Source organism: Halichoeres trimaculatus, unplaced genomic scaffold (assembly GCF_033239565.1).
Source record: "Halichoeres trimaculatus isolate MK-OKI-2021-1 unplaced genomic scaffold, fHalTri1.1 fHalTri1_scaffold_17, whole genome shotgun sequence".
Taxonomy (NCBI): Eukaryota; Metazoa; Chordata; class Actinopteri; order Labriformes; family Labridae; genus Halichoeres; species Halichoeres trimaculatus.
In genome coordinates, this window is record NW_027437195.1 from 18,251,086 (window position 1) to 18,266,046 (window position 14,961).

A 14,961-nucleotide genomic window follows, 5' to 3' on the forward strand; every position below is an offset into this window, starting at 1 on the left:
TACGTATAATGTGGAGGTATCATCGAACAGCTAAACTGTAGTATGTGAATCCTGAGTTAATTCTAAAGGTGTAGGTTTACTCTTAAGCCAGCCTCTGTCGGTATATCCCTGCGGGACGCGAGAAGGTCAGGGTAGGGGAATGCTAATTTGTCCTCCAGCTAGTCATTGTGATAATGAGGGATATCTAGCCTAGCACTGTTCATCCACATCACCTTTGGGTAATACACACTCAATGAATTCCAGCCTCGACACCTCCCAGGACACAGCTCTGGAATCAACACCTCTCATCACCATTACAGTGCACATAAACACACATGAAACCACACTCATTATGCTCACTACCTACCTCATCCAGTGTGAGGAAGGTCTCATTCTGCAGCGGTTTCAGGTAGATCTCGAACAAACAGGCCAAGTCCTGAAACCATCAAATACAGAACAACATCAGGGACATGAGTCAAAGAGCAAAAACCAACATCTTCAGTTAACCTGTCTGTCTTTTAAAACTGCTTCCATCATCAGATTACTGCTTATTTCTTCTTTTATATCCTCCCATCGTTTCTCTCCCACAGTCCCTCCCCTCATTCCTCCACCCCCCCTTCCCTCACTACTTTAATGTGGCTGTAGCTTGTCTTGGTATCAGTGGGGATATTCTCATTAGGTTGATTTATGAGCTTCTTCCTCCTCCTCCTCATTCCCTCCTCCAAGCTGCCTCAGTCACTTGTGGTGCATGGATACGGGCGAGCAGGCCTGCATCAAGGCTCTGTGGAAAGACAATCTCCTCCCTCAATTACAAATTTACAGCTGTATGAAGGAGAGGGGTGCACGGGTGAGGGGACTTAATGAAAAATGAGGAGGTGAAGAAGAAAAGGAAAAATGCCAGGGATGACGAGTGTTACACAGTCAAAGATAATCATGAATGCGTCTTCGTAATGTGCGTCAGGGAGGAAAAGGTCGTATTGAAAAACATGAGGGCGGGCAAGTGATTGGGGAGGAGGGAGATAAATAAGGCTAGACAGGAGGAGGAGGGAAGAAGAAGCTCTGGCAGTGACACAGGAAACACATAAATATCTTATGTGTAGTTCTTCCCCCTGAGTTAAATATTCTGTGGCAAAACGAGAGGCTAAACATTTTGAGCAACATGCTAATTTTCTTTCTTGCTGAGTTAAAAAGATCCATAACACCCTCACGTCTGCAGTCTGCATACTAAATATGAAGCTGAAACCAGCCGACTGTTTACACTTCATTAAGATGGAATATAAGGAAAAACAACCAGCCTTTGGGATGTCGGAAGATAAGAAAAAGCCTCTACCTGCACTTCTAAGATTTACTAATAAACATCTTTTATCTAGCTCTTCTTCTTTGGTACAAACCAAGAGTAAAGGAAATCTATAGACAGTTTACAGGAAGATCATTTTCAGAATGATGCATCACCTGTTCTGGGCCAAATATAGTTACTTTTAATCGTTTTAACACATTACTATAAAGGATGGAACTGGATTTACCTGTTAGTACATAGACATGAGGAGGAATGAACTTACTCATCTAACAAGATGTTGTTGTATTTTTATTTGGTTGTTGAACTTAGGTGGCTGCCGGTGATAACACTCATTACTTTTGATAAAACCGTGGCGTAGTCAGCCAGAGTTAGTTTCAAAAGATCTTAAGTGTTTTTTCCTCTTTAAACAGAATGAAAGTATAAAAATTTATAACGATGAGTAAAAAATGGGAAAATGACCAGACTTCATAATCTTAGGGAAATATGAGGACGTGTTTAATCAAATATTCATGCTCGCTTATTTTAAGAAACTCTCATAAGACAGAAGCCCTGCGGTCTCACTTTCACATATGACTTCTCCGTGTCCACCAGCTCCTGGATGACCTTGCGTAACCTCTCAGTGGCGCTCATATGCTTAGGGCAAGGTCTGAGCAGGCTGGTGTCTCCTGAGGGACCACCTCCCTGCCGCGCAGGAGGATCCTTGGGCTCATCCATCAAACCCCCAGGGCCTGGGCCTGTCCCCTCTTGGAAGGACTGGTAGAGGGTGCACACAGTGTCCACACTCTGTAGGGGGCGACAGAGAGGGGGAGGGTTGTTAGGGTGAGACCATTGAGATTACATCATTCAGATAAATTAAATCAGATCACATGTCAAACTACTTGCACATATGTTCACACCCTAATATATGTTCTCAAATTAAAAATTCTCTTTTATTTAAACATCCACCACTAATGATTCCAGCTCCGCTTCTGTAGGAAATAATGATGTGTGTAATTCTGCTCTGTGCATGGCCAGTTATTCCACTGGGTTTTTGAATCATGCTATGGAGATTTCATTATGCACTCTATACTAACTGGCTTTGCATCAAAGACTTGGTAGTTCATCTGAAAGACTAAATTGGTACCCCCACAGATAGCTTTACATATCATTGCTTTATTACTCTTAACCGATTATGGACAGTTATGCAGCTTTTAGCCACATAAACTCCAGAAAATTCGACATGTCAATTGATCCCAAGAGGTTATGTATTAGCTCATATCAGCAGTGCTGAGGGATCAGTAAGAAGCACTTCACTTTCCAACTCCTCCGCCTCGGTTCATTCAGGAAAAAAAGGATCATTTCCCCTCGCTGCGTTGTACTTCTTAGCTAGGTGCAACCCCATGAAGACCTCAGCGTCACAACATTTACAGAGGTGTTCAGCTGAAACATAATCTGCGTCACTTTGAGTTGGACTGTATCGCCTCAGGTAGGAAAATTAGCATCAGTAGAGAGCACGGTGTTATGAAGTGTTGCCTGTGGCAGGTAATGTTTTGTTGTCAGTGAGCAACTGTGGAAGACAATGAACAATTACCAGCCTTTCTCAATATTTCCTGTGAAAGAAACACGCTTTCTTCTTCTCCCTACAACACCATGGTTGCCTAAGTGGAGTATGCACTTTTCAGGATCTATGAAAAATGTATACTCTTAATGAAAACCCAACAAAACCCCTAAAATGAAACGACCCAGCTAGCATAACACTTCATCAATAGCCCAAAACCTGCTAGAGTAGAACACTCAAGCAATCAATTATGTTCTGCATGTGCGCGCTAAAGATAGAATCCCCATGACCAGGCCCCAAGTGAATGGCATGCTTTAGCATTATAATCTGAGGGCAGTAACTGGAATCAGCAGAAGCTGATAAGTGAGAAGAAATAGCAGGTTCCAACCCGCTGCTCAGCACAGTGGGGAGGCTACCACGCCAAGCAAAACAGCTGCTCAGCACTCTCTGCCTTCCACTGCGAGCGAGTGTGTATGTGTGCGTCACATGAGCAAGCATTCCAGTGCTGCTCACTGCTAAAAACTGATCATCAACACACATGGATCAATGCACGCTGCATTCTGCAGGCATTAAAATGCAAACGTACACACTTTCCGAGCAGTGTGTGAAAGCTTGTCTGAGTCACTCTGCTCTGAAACTGTGAGCTCCCCCATAACCCCCACCCCTCCCATGCACACCCAGTGAGGCCACAGACAATCAAGGCTTCCATTAATAAGCCTGCTACTCATCAGCTAGCTCATTATAGCACGGTCACTCCAGAGACGGCCCTCCAATGCTACAATATAGACTGTGTGAAAATGACAGGCTGGAAGGAGGAGAGCGATAGAGAGGGAGGCAGAAGGGGAATCTTCCTCTCTGTGTCCTCTATGTATGTCTGGGCTAAGCCTCTTTCAAGTGATCCACCGCCCACAGCGGCGCTCCACTTTGCAGCTCTTTGAATGTGGGATGATAATTATAAAGGGACTTAATGTCTCCCTCTGCGCTGGTGGAGGGACCAACAGTGGAGAGCACAAGAGACACATACATACACTGCATGTGGACATACCTGTGGATGTGAAAACACACTCAACACACTTGATCCTGAACTTGGTGCTCAATAAGCAGAAAGCACAAATCTACTGCCAATGTCACCTTTACTACACGCCAACAGGTACAACGCAAACATGCTTCACAGGAATACACTCACCTGCCACTTTCTCAGGCACACCTGTCCAAATGCTTAACGCAAATTTCTAATCAGCCAATCACATGGCAGCAACTTAAAGCATTTAGCATGTAGACATGGTCAAGATGATCTGCTGCAGTTCAAACCAAGCAACAGAATGGGGAAGAAAAGGGATTTAAGGGACTTGGAACGTGGCATGGTTGTTGGTGCCAGATGGGCTGGTCTAAGTATTTCAGAAACTGCTGATCTACTGGGATTTTAACCCACAACCATCTCTAGGGTTTACAGAGAATGGTCCCCAAAAGAGAAAATATCAAGTGAGCGGCAGTTCTGTGGGCCAAAATGCCTTGTTGATGCCAGAGGTCAGAGGAGAATGGACAGACTGGTTGGAGCTGATAGAAAGGCAACAGTAACTCAAATAACCACTGGTTGAAACCGAGGTCTGCAGAAGAGCATCTCTGAACACACAGCACGTCGAAACTTGTGGCAGATAAGCTACAGGAAGCTCCCCAAAACTGGACAATAGAAGATTGGAAAAACGTTGCCTGGTCTGATGAGTCTAGATTTCTGCTCCACATTTTGATGGTAGAGTCAGAATTTGGCATCAACAACATGAAAGCATGGATCCATCCTGCCTTATATCAACGGGTCAGGCTTCTGCTGCTGGTGGTGTAATGGTGTGGGGGATATTTTCTTGGCTCACTTTGGGCCCCTTAGTACCAACTGAGCTTGGTTTAAAGTCCACAGCCTACCTGAGTATTGTTGCTGACCATGTCTATCCCTTTATGAGCACAGTGTACCCATCTTCTGATGGCTACTTCCAGCAGGATAACGCTCCATGTCATAAAGCTGGAATCATCTCAGACTGGTTTCTTGAACATGACAATGAGTTCACTGTACTCAAATGTCCTCCACAGTCCTCAGATCTCAATCCAATAGAGCACCTTTGGGATGTGGTGGAATGGGAGATTCTTATCATGGATGTTCAGCCAATAAATCTGTAGCAACTGTGTGGTGCTATCATGTCATTATGGACCAAACTCTCTGAGGAATGTTTCCAGTGCCTTGTTGAATCTATGCCACGAAGGATTAAGGCAGTTCTGAAGGTAAAGGGGGTCCGGGTCCAACCCGGTACTAGCAAGGTGTACCTTATAAAGTGGCCTGTGAGTGTAATGTTAATCACGCCATTGATTACAGCTTTCTGCAAGGTGACATGAGTACACAAGTTCACCTCAATATTATGTGCATGTCGCTAATTTTTTAACATACATACTTGATTGTAACAAATACTGCCATAGAGACCTCAAGGGCATCACCCATAAATCTGCAGCAGATCGCAAAATACTCCTCAGACACAATTGATGCTGTCACACACAGCGCCAGTCAGCCTTAATTCACTGATACACCCGGGGAAAACTCCATATTGTAGAGGGCAGGCAGACATGGGGAGCCTGCCTGAAGAAAACTTAGAGGTTGAAGGATATCAGAGCGACATATTTATCAAACAGCCTACTGGTAGCTCCTGACAGCGGGGAGCAGCCTTGTGGAGACTGATAACAGTCATATCTGCAATTTATTTTAGCTACAGGCATCCAGATGAAAAAGGGAGGGGGGTCCTGCAGGATCACCAAAAATATGTGTGAGTGTGTGTGAGCACGCGTGTGTGCCAAGCATCACATCCCTTCTTAAGCACTGAGTTAATTCTCACCACACCCACGCACTGAAAGGGATAGGAGCTCGTGTTCATCTGACACAAAGAGGAAGAAGAGGAAGCCGTATGGCGAAGGGAAAAAGTGGAAACGTGTGATTGGACGCTGGGGAACAAGCACCACTACCCCTCTATTACCAGGAACACAGATTTTTACTAAGTGAGATTTCATCAAGACTTAATAGCAGACACCTGCATCGGAGCGTGACAAGATGTAAGAAAGAGGGAAGAAAATCAGGTGAAGGAGGAGGAGGGGACCTACACCATCGTGACTCAGGAATTGCAATTGCCCTACAACAAAGCCAGAAACACAGCCTGACAGCTAGCCCAAATAACCAATTAAGAGCCGAGGACAGGAGCCAGCAGAGGCGGGAGAAAAGCCCGAGAGCATCGGGGAACTGAGTGGATGTGACAGCGCTGCTGTGAATTCCTATTCAGGTTTCTCGCTGACAGCTGACAGCTCTGGATCATGTTTCTACTTCTTCTTGCTATGAATGCCCTTTAGTCAATTTAGAAAAGACATCCGTGTCGACCTGCAGGTACAAAAAAAAAAAAAGTGAAATGAAGTGAGAGGCTGCTGAGACGTTTCGTCCCTGTCTACTTGGTTCCCTTCTGACAGGTCCAGAAGTATGTTCTTTCATTTGCAGTCAACAGCCGCTGGCGCATGTGCTGTACATAAATTTCTCTTGCTAGATTCGCAAGGTGACAGAGTACAAGGTTTCTGTGCTGCTTCCTTTTAACATCAAGGAGATCACAAATAATGATACATTTTTACCCATAAAATAGTTACTGTGACACTCAAGCTGAGCTTATGTAGAAAACTGAAACTACTCCTACGTCAACATTTGTATAAAAAGCTTTTTTGCCTCCTCACTTTTAGGAGTGACACTCCAAATCAAAGTGCTGTGCTAATGACTTTCTAACATCTCTTTTGATGAGGCCGCTTCAAAAACTGCACCAAATATTACAGCTTTAACACGTTTCACTTCCTGTCACAGCTTTTTTTGTGCTCACCATGAAGAGCAGTCTGTAGAGAAGCCTCCACGCTGCTGTAGCTTGCCGTTGGGTCCTTCGGGCAAGTGAGCAGCCCTTCCTACGCAGTCGGCCTCCTCGCAATTTTGGCATGACGGCCCCAGAAATGAAGTCCGATTAAACAAATCCCTCCAAAAAAGGCAAAAAATGGCACGGTCCTAAAAAGCTGGCATGGTATCTCAGAGATCTCTATTGAATTTCTCCACCTTCAAAATTTCATCAGATGGTTGTCCAGTTCCCTTCTCAACTTCTTCAACTGTCTTCCTCCTCTCCTGCTTTCTCCTTAGTACTTACTGCCAATTCTCTGCAAGGCCCTGGGTCAGGAGCCTCAGTCTAGAGTACACGTAAGTCTCTGAGGTGAAGTGATCTTTGATTTGGTTGGAGTCATTGATCCTGCGTCCTGCCATTCTGTGAGCGTAGGCAGCGGAAAAAAAAGTGCTTGCTGCAGGCTTGTTTTGCATATCAATCAGCAGTAAGCAGCCTGACCACTTGGATTGTGCAAATACAGGGTCTTCCTTTCCTCGGTAACTGTATCTTCCTATTTGTCTCCCTCTATCAGTCTCACATCTCTATTTCCCATCCTCACACTCCTCCTTCCCAGATATCCTTATGCCATCGCTCTCTCCTTCTGCTTCTTCCCCTCTTTCAGGCTCCATACAACCTTGGTGTAATTTCCAGAGGGCTGAATGGAGGGGCTGCGGGCTGTATCTGTGTCCAGTCTCTCAATAGGCACGGCACAATGCGGACTGTTCTGGCTTGTTACCTCCACACACAGAGGAATGGCTGACTCAAAAATGGGAGGCTGCGAGCCAATGGGGGTAACAGGGCAGGAATGTTAACTATGGCCTTGCACAATAATAAAACGTGACAAGTATCATTTATTGCAAAGATATTTTCATGCAAGGTGAATGAGAAAGTTTCTTACAAATGACTTGTTTTCCCATATTCTTTCATTTCTGGATTTCCTCTGTCTATGGGTCGGCGACTTATCAAAGGCATAATGGTACACAAAAAGCCTGGCTACTTCATTTTAGAATACTTAAAAATGTCAAGACATAGTTTTGATGTTAACCAAAGCTCCTTCAAATGTTTGTTCATCCCTCAATCTAACATAAAGGACTGGACAACAAGGAAGAGACAGCATGAGAGTGACAGGCAGTAACGCCCAAGCTGAACAAGAAGGACCATTGCCTTTACCTTCTTCCCTAAAGCAGCAGGATGAACCCCAGTCAAGTCATTTATGGTTGAATAAATATATTGTCTATCTCACACAGATCACACAGTGTGCTAGATCCAGACATACTCTGCATGCTACAACGACCTCTGACCCAAACATCAGACCAGATGATGACGACACATACATTTCGCAACAAAAGCTCCAACACAGTGTAGAGTGGACAGGATGCAGGGTCAGAGACAATGTCTGGCTATCCAGTGACCATTCTGGACTGGACTAAGTTGAGGCCTTCATGTGCTCTATCCTCCTCCTCTGATCAAAAGAACTTCCCATGCCAAATTTTTCTTTTGGGAAACTAAACATAAGTCTCATTTGTATCACACTTCGGTACTGCCTGTCTCCAAGTGTTGGCTGTAAAAACTCAGCAGAGTACACAACTCAACTCTGTCCGACTGGAAGATTACAAGACAAATGCTAAACGCAGTCTCCATCTCCCTTAAACGCTCCAGTGGAGTCATCATAAGCGGTGCTCAGTCTGCCTTGCAGATGAAACGCTGCTCAAATCAAAGGAGAAGCCTTATGACTTACCAGCAGAAAGGCTCCATCTCTGAAAAATAAACAAACAAACGTGGAGAGGGAGAGGATCAAGAACACAGGATGAAATACAGGCATGTCCCTGGGGTTGGCTTTACCCATCCCTCACTGGAAACAGCCCTGTCATGGCACTAAGAGAGAGGCAGAGACTCAGGAGGAGAGAAGGGACCTAGTGGCTAGTCGGCAGGCCAGTGATTCATTTGCAATGTTAGTGGGCCATGGTGCCATGATGCCATCTTCTTTTCAAAGCTCAATAAAAGACGACGCATGCTCATAAATCAAATAAATAGAGGGGTGGAGAAAGGGAGGGCTGGCAAAGTCGCGCTCCACTCAAGCACATTTACGCCTTTTATTATTCAGCCTAAACAAATATTATTCCTCAAGTCTCCGAGGACTTTGGGGGAAGAGTGTGTTTTAATAATGAAGTCAGCTTCAGATTAAAGCACCCATTCTCCTTCTTCCCTTAGGCTATTCAAATCCACTTCACTCCATGACTGCAAGTACAAAGGCAAAGTAATGCAGCCACTTTACGCTATTCTCGCTCCAATGGGATGCCTAAAATGAAATGAGAGGTTAACAAAAGTTGTTCACTTAGCTTCATGGAAACAAGTCTGTGGAATAACTAATGCAACCTTTGCCTGCATCTTTCCCCTCTCTGACCCAGTCATGCTCAATCTGGTTGATTTAGAAGCAAACACAGCACTTTGAACCATCTGCATGATACAACTGCCTCACATGACATCACGCTATCAGATAACAGAGCCACTACACACACAAGGTGACCGTCTGAGGAAGAACGCATTCCCATAAAGACTCTGAGAGCCTGAGCGATACAATTAGTTCTAACAGAGCCCTATCAAATACTGCTGAGATAACCTCAATGAAAGCAATAAAGGCGGAGGAGACAGGGTAACAAGTAACTCTTTGACCTTTTGACCTGCTCCTCTCAGCATGCGCTATAAATCTCACGGGTGTGCAATTACATTCAAAGACCATCAGGATGTAGAGGGAAGAGAAGGCTTGCTGGAAAACACAGGTAGAGAAACAAGATAAGGAGGAGCACGTCACGAGAGAGGAGGAAAAAGCTACGCTAGCATTTCTGTAAATGTTACTGTCAGCTAAGTCTCAGTGTCACAATGAGTATGATAAAATGCTGATGTGTTAAGGTACTGTTTATTCTGATTATAGACCTAGTGCTGTGTGTGAGCATGCTAACATTTTCTGATTAGCACAAAACACCAAGTACAGTTATTCATTTGCTAGTTTTAAGGCTTGAACTACATAAATAAAGAACTAAGGCAGGATATTGGTCCTGATGCTGAAACTGAAAATCCAGGCGTTCCTCAAAGCAATTGTGCTCAATCCTCTGTGAACCACAGTTGCCCCAAATTTCATTGCAATTCATCACATATTTCTTGAGATCTTTTAGTCTGAAACAAATTGGTGGACCAATCCACCATCCCTGGAGCCATCCTTCAAGCATGAATAAAAATGTAGAAAATAATTCATATACACTGCACATGACATTGTAAATGCATGCTGTAACTAATTAGCTCTTTAGAATTAAGGCTAGAATGCAAATATGATGCAAATGAGAGAATTCTCTAACTGTAAAACTAGTCCACACTCACATTTGTAGAGATATTTTTATCTGACGCACACAGAAGTCTGGGGGAGTTGTGTGAAAGTTTGCAGCTCAAAGTGTGAATCATAGTATCAGTTACTACAGTAATAAACTTTTACAAGAAGGGAGCAAATAAACGTGTTGTTACCGGCTGTTTTTCCCCTTTGATGCCTCTCTGGCAGGACAGACAAGCAACCATGTCCTGAGCCAGGCAGACCGCTTTGTCTTTCAGAAGCCGTCCCAAACCGAGCAGCGCGGAGCACAGGAAGAGATCTTTCTCCTCAGACTTGCAGTCTGAAGGCCAGAACCAGCACATAGTCAGGAGAGAGCACAAGGCCTGGACAGGCGACTGGTCTCGCAAGAACAGCTCAATTAAAGTGGTGAGGCAGAGGTACGGCCGCGGAGCTTCCTCTGTCATGGCTGGGGCTATAATTGGTATGGCGACTGCCATGGCTGCACAAGGCACCCCTGCTGTGGTCACTCCAGCCAGATCTGGGTCATGGTGGATCTGGGTCGCTGCAGGTCTCTTTGTAGTCGATTCCTTTTAAGTTCCTATCATCAGCTCTGTCTTCCCCAACTTGTTTGCGGTGAAGTGAACTGACACGAGCAAGCTCGCGTTTACTGAGCTGACAGCAGTAAGCTCAGATTATTAACCTGCTCACGGCCAGATGGCGGCTGATGAGCTTAGTCATAACACACACACACCCCTCCCAAAATTACCCCCCAAAGCTCCCGTCCCACAGACACAAACGCAGAGCGGCCGGGAGAAAAAATTCTCTAAAGTTTGGGAAAGAGATGGTTGTAGCTCCAAGGAAGCTGGGATCATGTTTGAAGAAGATGACAGAAGCTAATATCTGCAGGCATCTTCCATATCTTTTTGATGTGTGGGGCGCCGCGATTAGAGAAGAGAATTGAAACTGAATAATTCAACTTTCTGTTAGTCACACGGTTTTAAAAAGTGTTAAAACACCTCTCAGACTCCGCCGGTCCACTGAGAGGAGTAAAAAGAGAAGATTTAGGTTGGGGGAAAGAGGAAAAGGTAAGAAAAGTGTCGGCTAATGTAGGCCATATGCTTTTACTGAATTCAGGGAAGAAGCCTAATAACATCGCCACTTAGATTCAAGTAATTCAAGCCAAATCTCTCTGTACTGACAGCCAGACAAGAGGATGGCTCCATTCAATGCTCTCTTCATAAGTCCACCTAAATGCTCTTAGTGAAACGTCTAGCCTGGACAAAAGAAAAGAGGCTTTATGGGTCTGCGCGATATTTAACCTTTAGTTTGATGCAATGCACAACTGGCTTTTTCAAGATGGGTAAAATATATGACTGCTGCTGAAAATAGAATAAAAGCATAATGCAGTTTTTAACAGTGTTATTGAATTTAGAGCCCAATGAAAAGCTATGATCTCATGGTATAAAACAAGCTGTCTTATTTGGGCTAAAGGTTTGCAGAAAGTTTCTTTTTTCTTAAGAATATAAAATAAATACCAGAAAAAAAACACATTCAACTTATTTCTATTTTTTTTTTCCTTTTTCTTTTATATTTAAGTTTTTATTCAAAGCAAAATTGAAACATGTTTTGCAGCTAGACAAAGTTATATCCATTTTTTCAAAAATAAAAAGAGACAGTAAGACAAGTATACCATGCTGTTGTCTGAATATTGTTATAAAATGAGGTATTAATAACAAACCTTTGAATCAAGTTAAAAGAAAAAAAAGGTAATGTATCAAAAATGTAGTATGTCAGGGATAGTAGCCAAATAAGAAACTTGTTATTTACATTGATACGCATGTCTATGTCCTTTCATAAAAAATGTGAAAAATGTATGTCTTTTCAGGTATAAACACTCAAACTTAATCAGAACAAAATGGTAAACAGTGAAAAAGTGAAAATAAATTTGAATAAAATATATTTTTTAAAATCATCTCATTTCATCAAGTGCACAGAAAACTGTAGAAAAAAAGATTCATAAGTAATCCAAGGTTTCCAACAATGTTTAAACTTCTGTTGGTCAAGCCTTAATGTACACGCCACAGCAGAGCAAACAAAAACAGAACTAGCATGTTTGCGTATGAAACTAGCCTACAGTACTGAGTTTGCTGGAAGCATGGATGTATGTGCGTGCATTCACGTCTGCTTTCGATGTGGTGGCATCAACTCATCCCAGATTACTTCCCATGTCCTTCCATCTGTCTATTTCCTGTACACCAATGGTGTGTGTGTTCACATGTAAGCGTGTGAATATGCTGATGACCTGCTTGCCAACAAATCCCCATCGTGCCTCTCCTCAGTGGCTGATGTAGTAGAGATTAAGTGAGGCATGAGTAAACGAGGAGCAGCTATTCTGATTAGGTTATATGCATTTTTATGACTGAATTACTTCACAAAAGCAGTGCATGTCAAATCAATTGGATTTCACTCATGGGGGTTATCCAGAACCAACTCCACAATTGATTGCTTGAGCTTATGATTTTACCACAACATTGTATTAAACCAATTTCCACAGTGCACCAAAGTATCATTAGGTATCTCTCAGGCACAATCAGCCTTATGATGGTAAACAATGTTTGCTGAGGCTGGTAAGCACTTCACCTCAAACACACACACACACATGCAGATCTCTCTAGTGTAATAAGCATAAATTGGAATGCAACGGACCAATTAATCAAAGGTATTCAGTGTAATGAGGAGGCCGATTACTGGGTGTGACAAGAAGCTTGAAATTAGTGCCTCACTTCCATCCATCTCTATTGACTTTCACGACGTCGTGTGCACGCATGTGTGCCCCTATATGCTGATACATGGCTGATTTTCTACCCGGTGACTCGATATTTCTCTCTGCTCGCCCCAGAGAACAAACTGATGGCCCTGCAGTGATTAAATTCTGCTCTACGCGACAGCAAAAATCTGATTTACCAGCTCCAGTATCTCTCCCTGTGTGTGTTTTTTAATCGCTTTCACAGTGGTTGACTTTCCCTGATGGAGGCTGAAAGATTTTCTCCCCCCCTTTTTGTGACTCAAAATGCGCACATATGCAGTGACATAAGCACACACACATTCATAAACCTTGCCCTGCTTCTTTGCTTACACACATGCAGCCACACACACACCTGTCTTCCATTCATTGCTCTGTAAGAGACAATCGGCAGGGAGCTGAGCATCAGCAGTGTTGGTGCAGTGCAGATCCTGGCGCAGCGGGACTGACTCACGTCGCCGGGCAAACAAAAGAGAGATGACTCGAGCCAGAAAAGAGAGAGTAGAAGAAGAGAAGAAGGCCAGTTCTAATCCACCTCCTGGGTGACCTGGGGTCAAACTCAGCACGACATCCTCTGACACAGGCAATTAGAATAACGCCACAGCAGCCACAGCCACGGCAATTAGCAATGCTTTCTGGATATTTGGCCTGGATTTAGTATCAATGAATCATTAATGAAACAAGTTAAACACGACTGCCTATTCCCCTTTTTCATTTAGCCCAGATTACATAATGAGCAGGTTGGTGCCAAACATGCACTCACTTTGCCGACAACAACTTCAGACCAAAAAGGACAAAGTATTAGCCGAGTGATGTTAGAGAAGGTGAATATGCATGGACGCACAGGCATCTAGCCATGTCCACATCATTAACACATGGCTTTTTTGTGATGACCACACACTCATTACTGCTCCCAGTAAACACAAGCTCACACACTCCTCCCTATTACTCCAGCACTGAGGCGTAACTCCCAGCGGGATCTGCTCACGCTCAGTTTAATGACTTCAATAAAAGTTGGTTTACATATCAAGAAAAAGGACCGGAAATTCAACAACAGAAAGGACAGAAATAGGCGTGCAATCTGCCATAAATCCCCAGGGATGAGCAGTTGGCGTATTTATAGAGGAGCTTTTATTTTACAACTAATTTGAGAGGAAATTAAGGGTTTTAACAATTGCAGGGTACTGTTTTGTGTTTTTTGAACCAGAGCCAAAGTAAACAAGCACCAGGAATGTCACAAGAAAAAGCATGTCACTGACTTGAATTTATTCAGAAGCATTCATTTTAAAAAACATCTGTTCATGTGTTTGACAGAAGACGAGGATGACAGAAGCGAAGGAAAAGAGTTTTTTTCAGAAAGATTTGGCATCAGCTCTTTGGACTAGCATGTTTGTGTGAGTGTGTGTGTGTGCGCAGGATGGAGTGGGGGTGTGACACACCCTCATCTCTCAGTCCCCATGACAGTAATAAGCTGTGTTTACACCCGTGGCTATGATGGAGTATCCTAATTATGGTAATGCAAAGGATTGGTGCCAGTCTGGTTTGTGACAGCCCCACAGCTGCCACTGCAAGTGGGCAAACACACACACACACACACACACACACACACACTGCAACGTGCACACTCTCACACGCGAAAAGAGGAAGGAAAGACAGATACCACAGGTGGAAGTTTATTGTAAGAAACAATTTCCGTTGTAGCACACAAAGACACACTCACACACTTTAGCTCTTCCTACCTTGCTGTGCTGAACGGGCCTGCGTGCGCAGTGTGAGTGAACATTCTCCTGTCCTACACGCAGGGACGCATCATTTTCTGCTGCAGTGCACACATCTGGAGAAAGACAGAAGGGACAGTTAGAATATCAGGTTTGGTGTCACTTCATGTGTTTGTTTATTTATGTGTTTAAGTGTTTTACCACCCATCACTTCATCTGCACTGGAGTGTTTCATTTTGCTGAGGCACACTCTTTCACTGTCCACAGAGGACAAACAATGCTGACCACTTCAGCCTAAATCCATCATGGGTGCCTGCCAGTGGCTCTGAACTGAAATATGTCTCCAGTTCAAAAATAGCGATGGCATTCAGCC

General features: G+C 43.8%; 1 protein-coding gene across 3 annotated transcripts in view; it reads right to left on the reverse strand.

Moving 5' to 3' along the window:
- Nucleotides 1-14,961, reverse strand: part of tiam2a (TIAM Rac1 associated GEF 2a) — a 78,564-nt gene that overhangs the window by 13,454 nt on the left and 50,149 nt on the right. For all 3 annotated transcript variants that reach the window (XM_074691496.1, XM_074691497.1, XM_074691498.1), the window contains 3 exons: nt 14,610-14,704; nt 1,838-2,059; nt 347-415 (listed from right to left, as the gene is read on the reverse strand). In XM_074691496.1, coding sequence (XP_074547597.1) covers nt 347-415; nt 1,838-2,059; nt 14,610-14,704 — 386 coding nt within the window. The remainder of the gene's footprint in view (nt 1-346; nt 416-1,837; nt 2,060-14,609; nt 14,705-14,961) is intronic.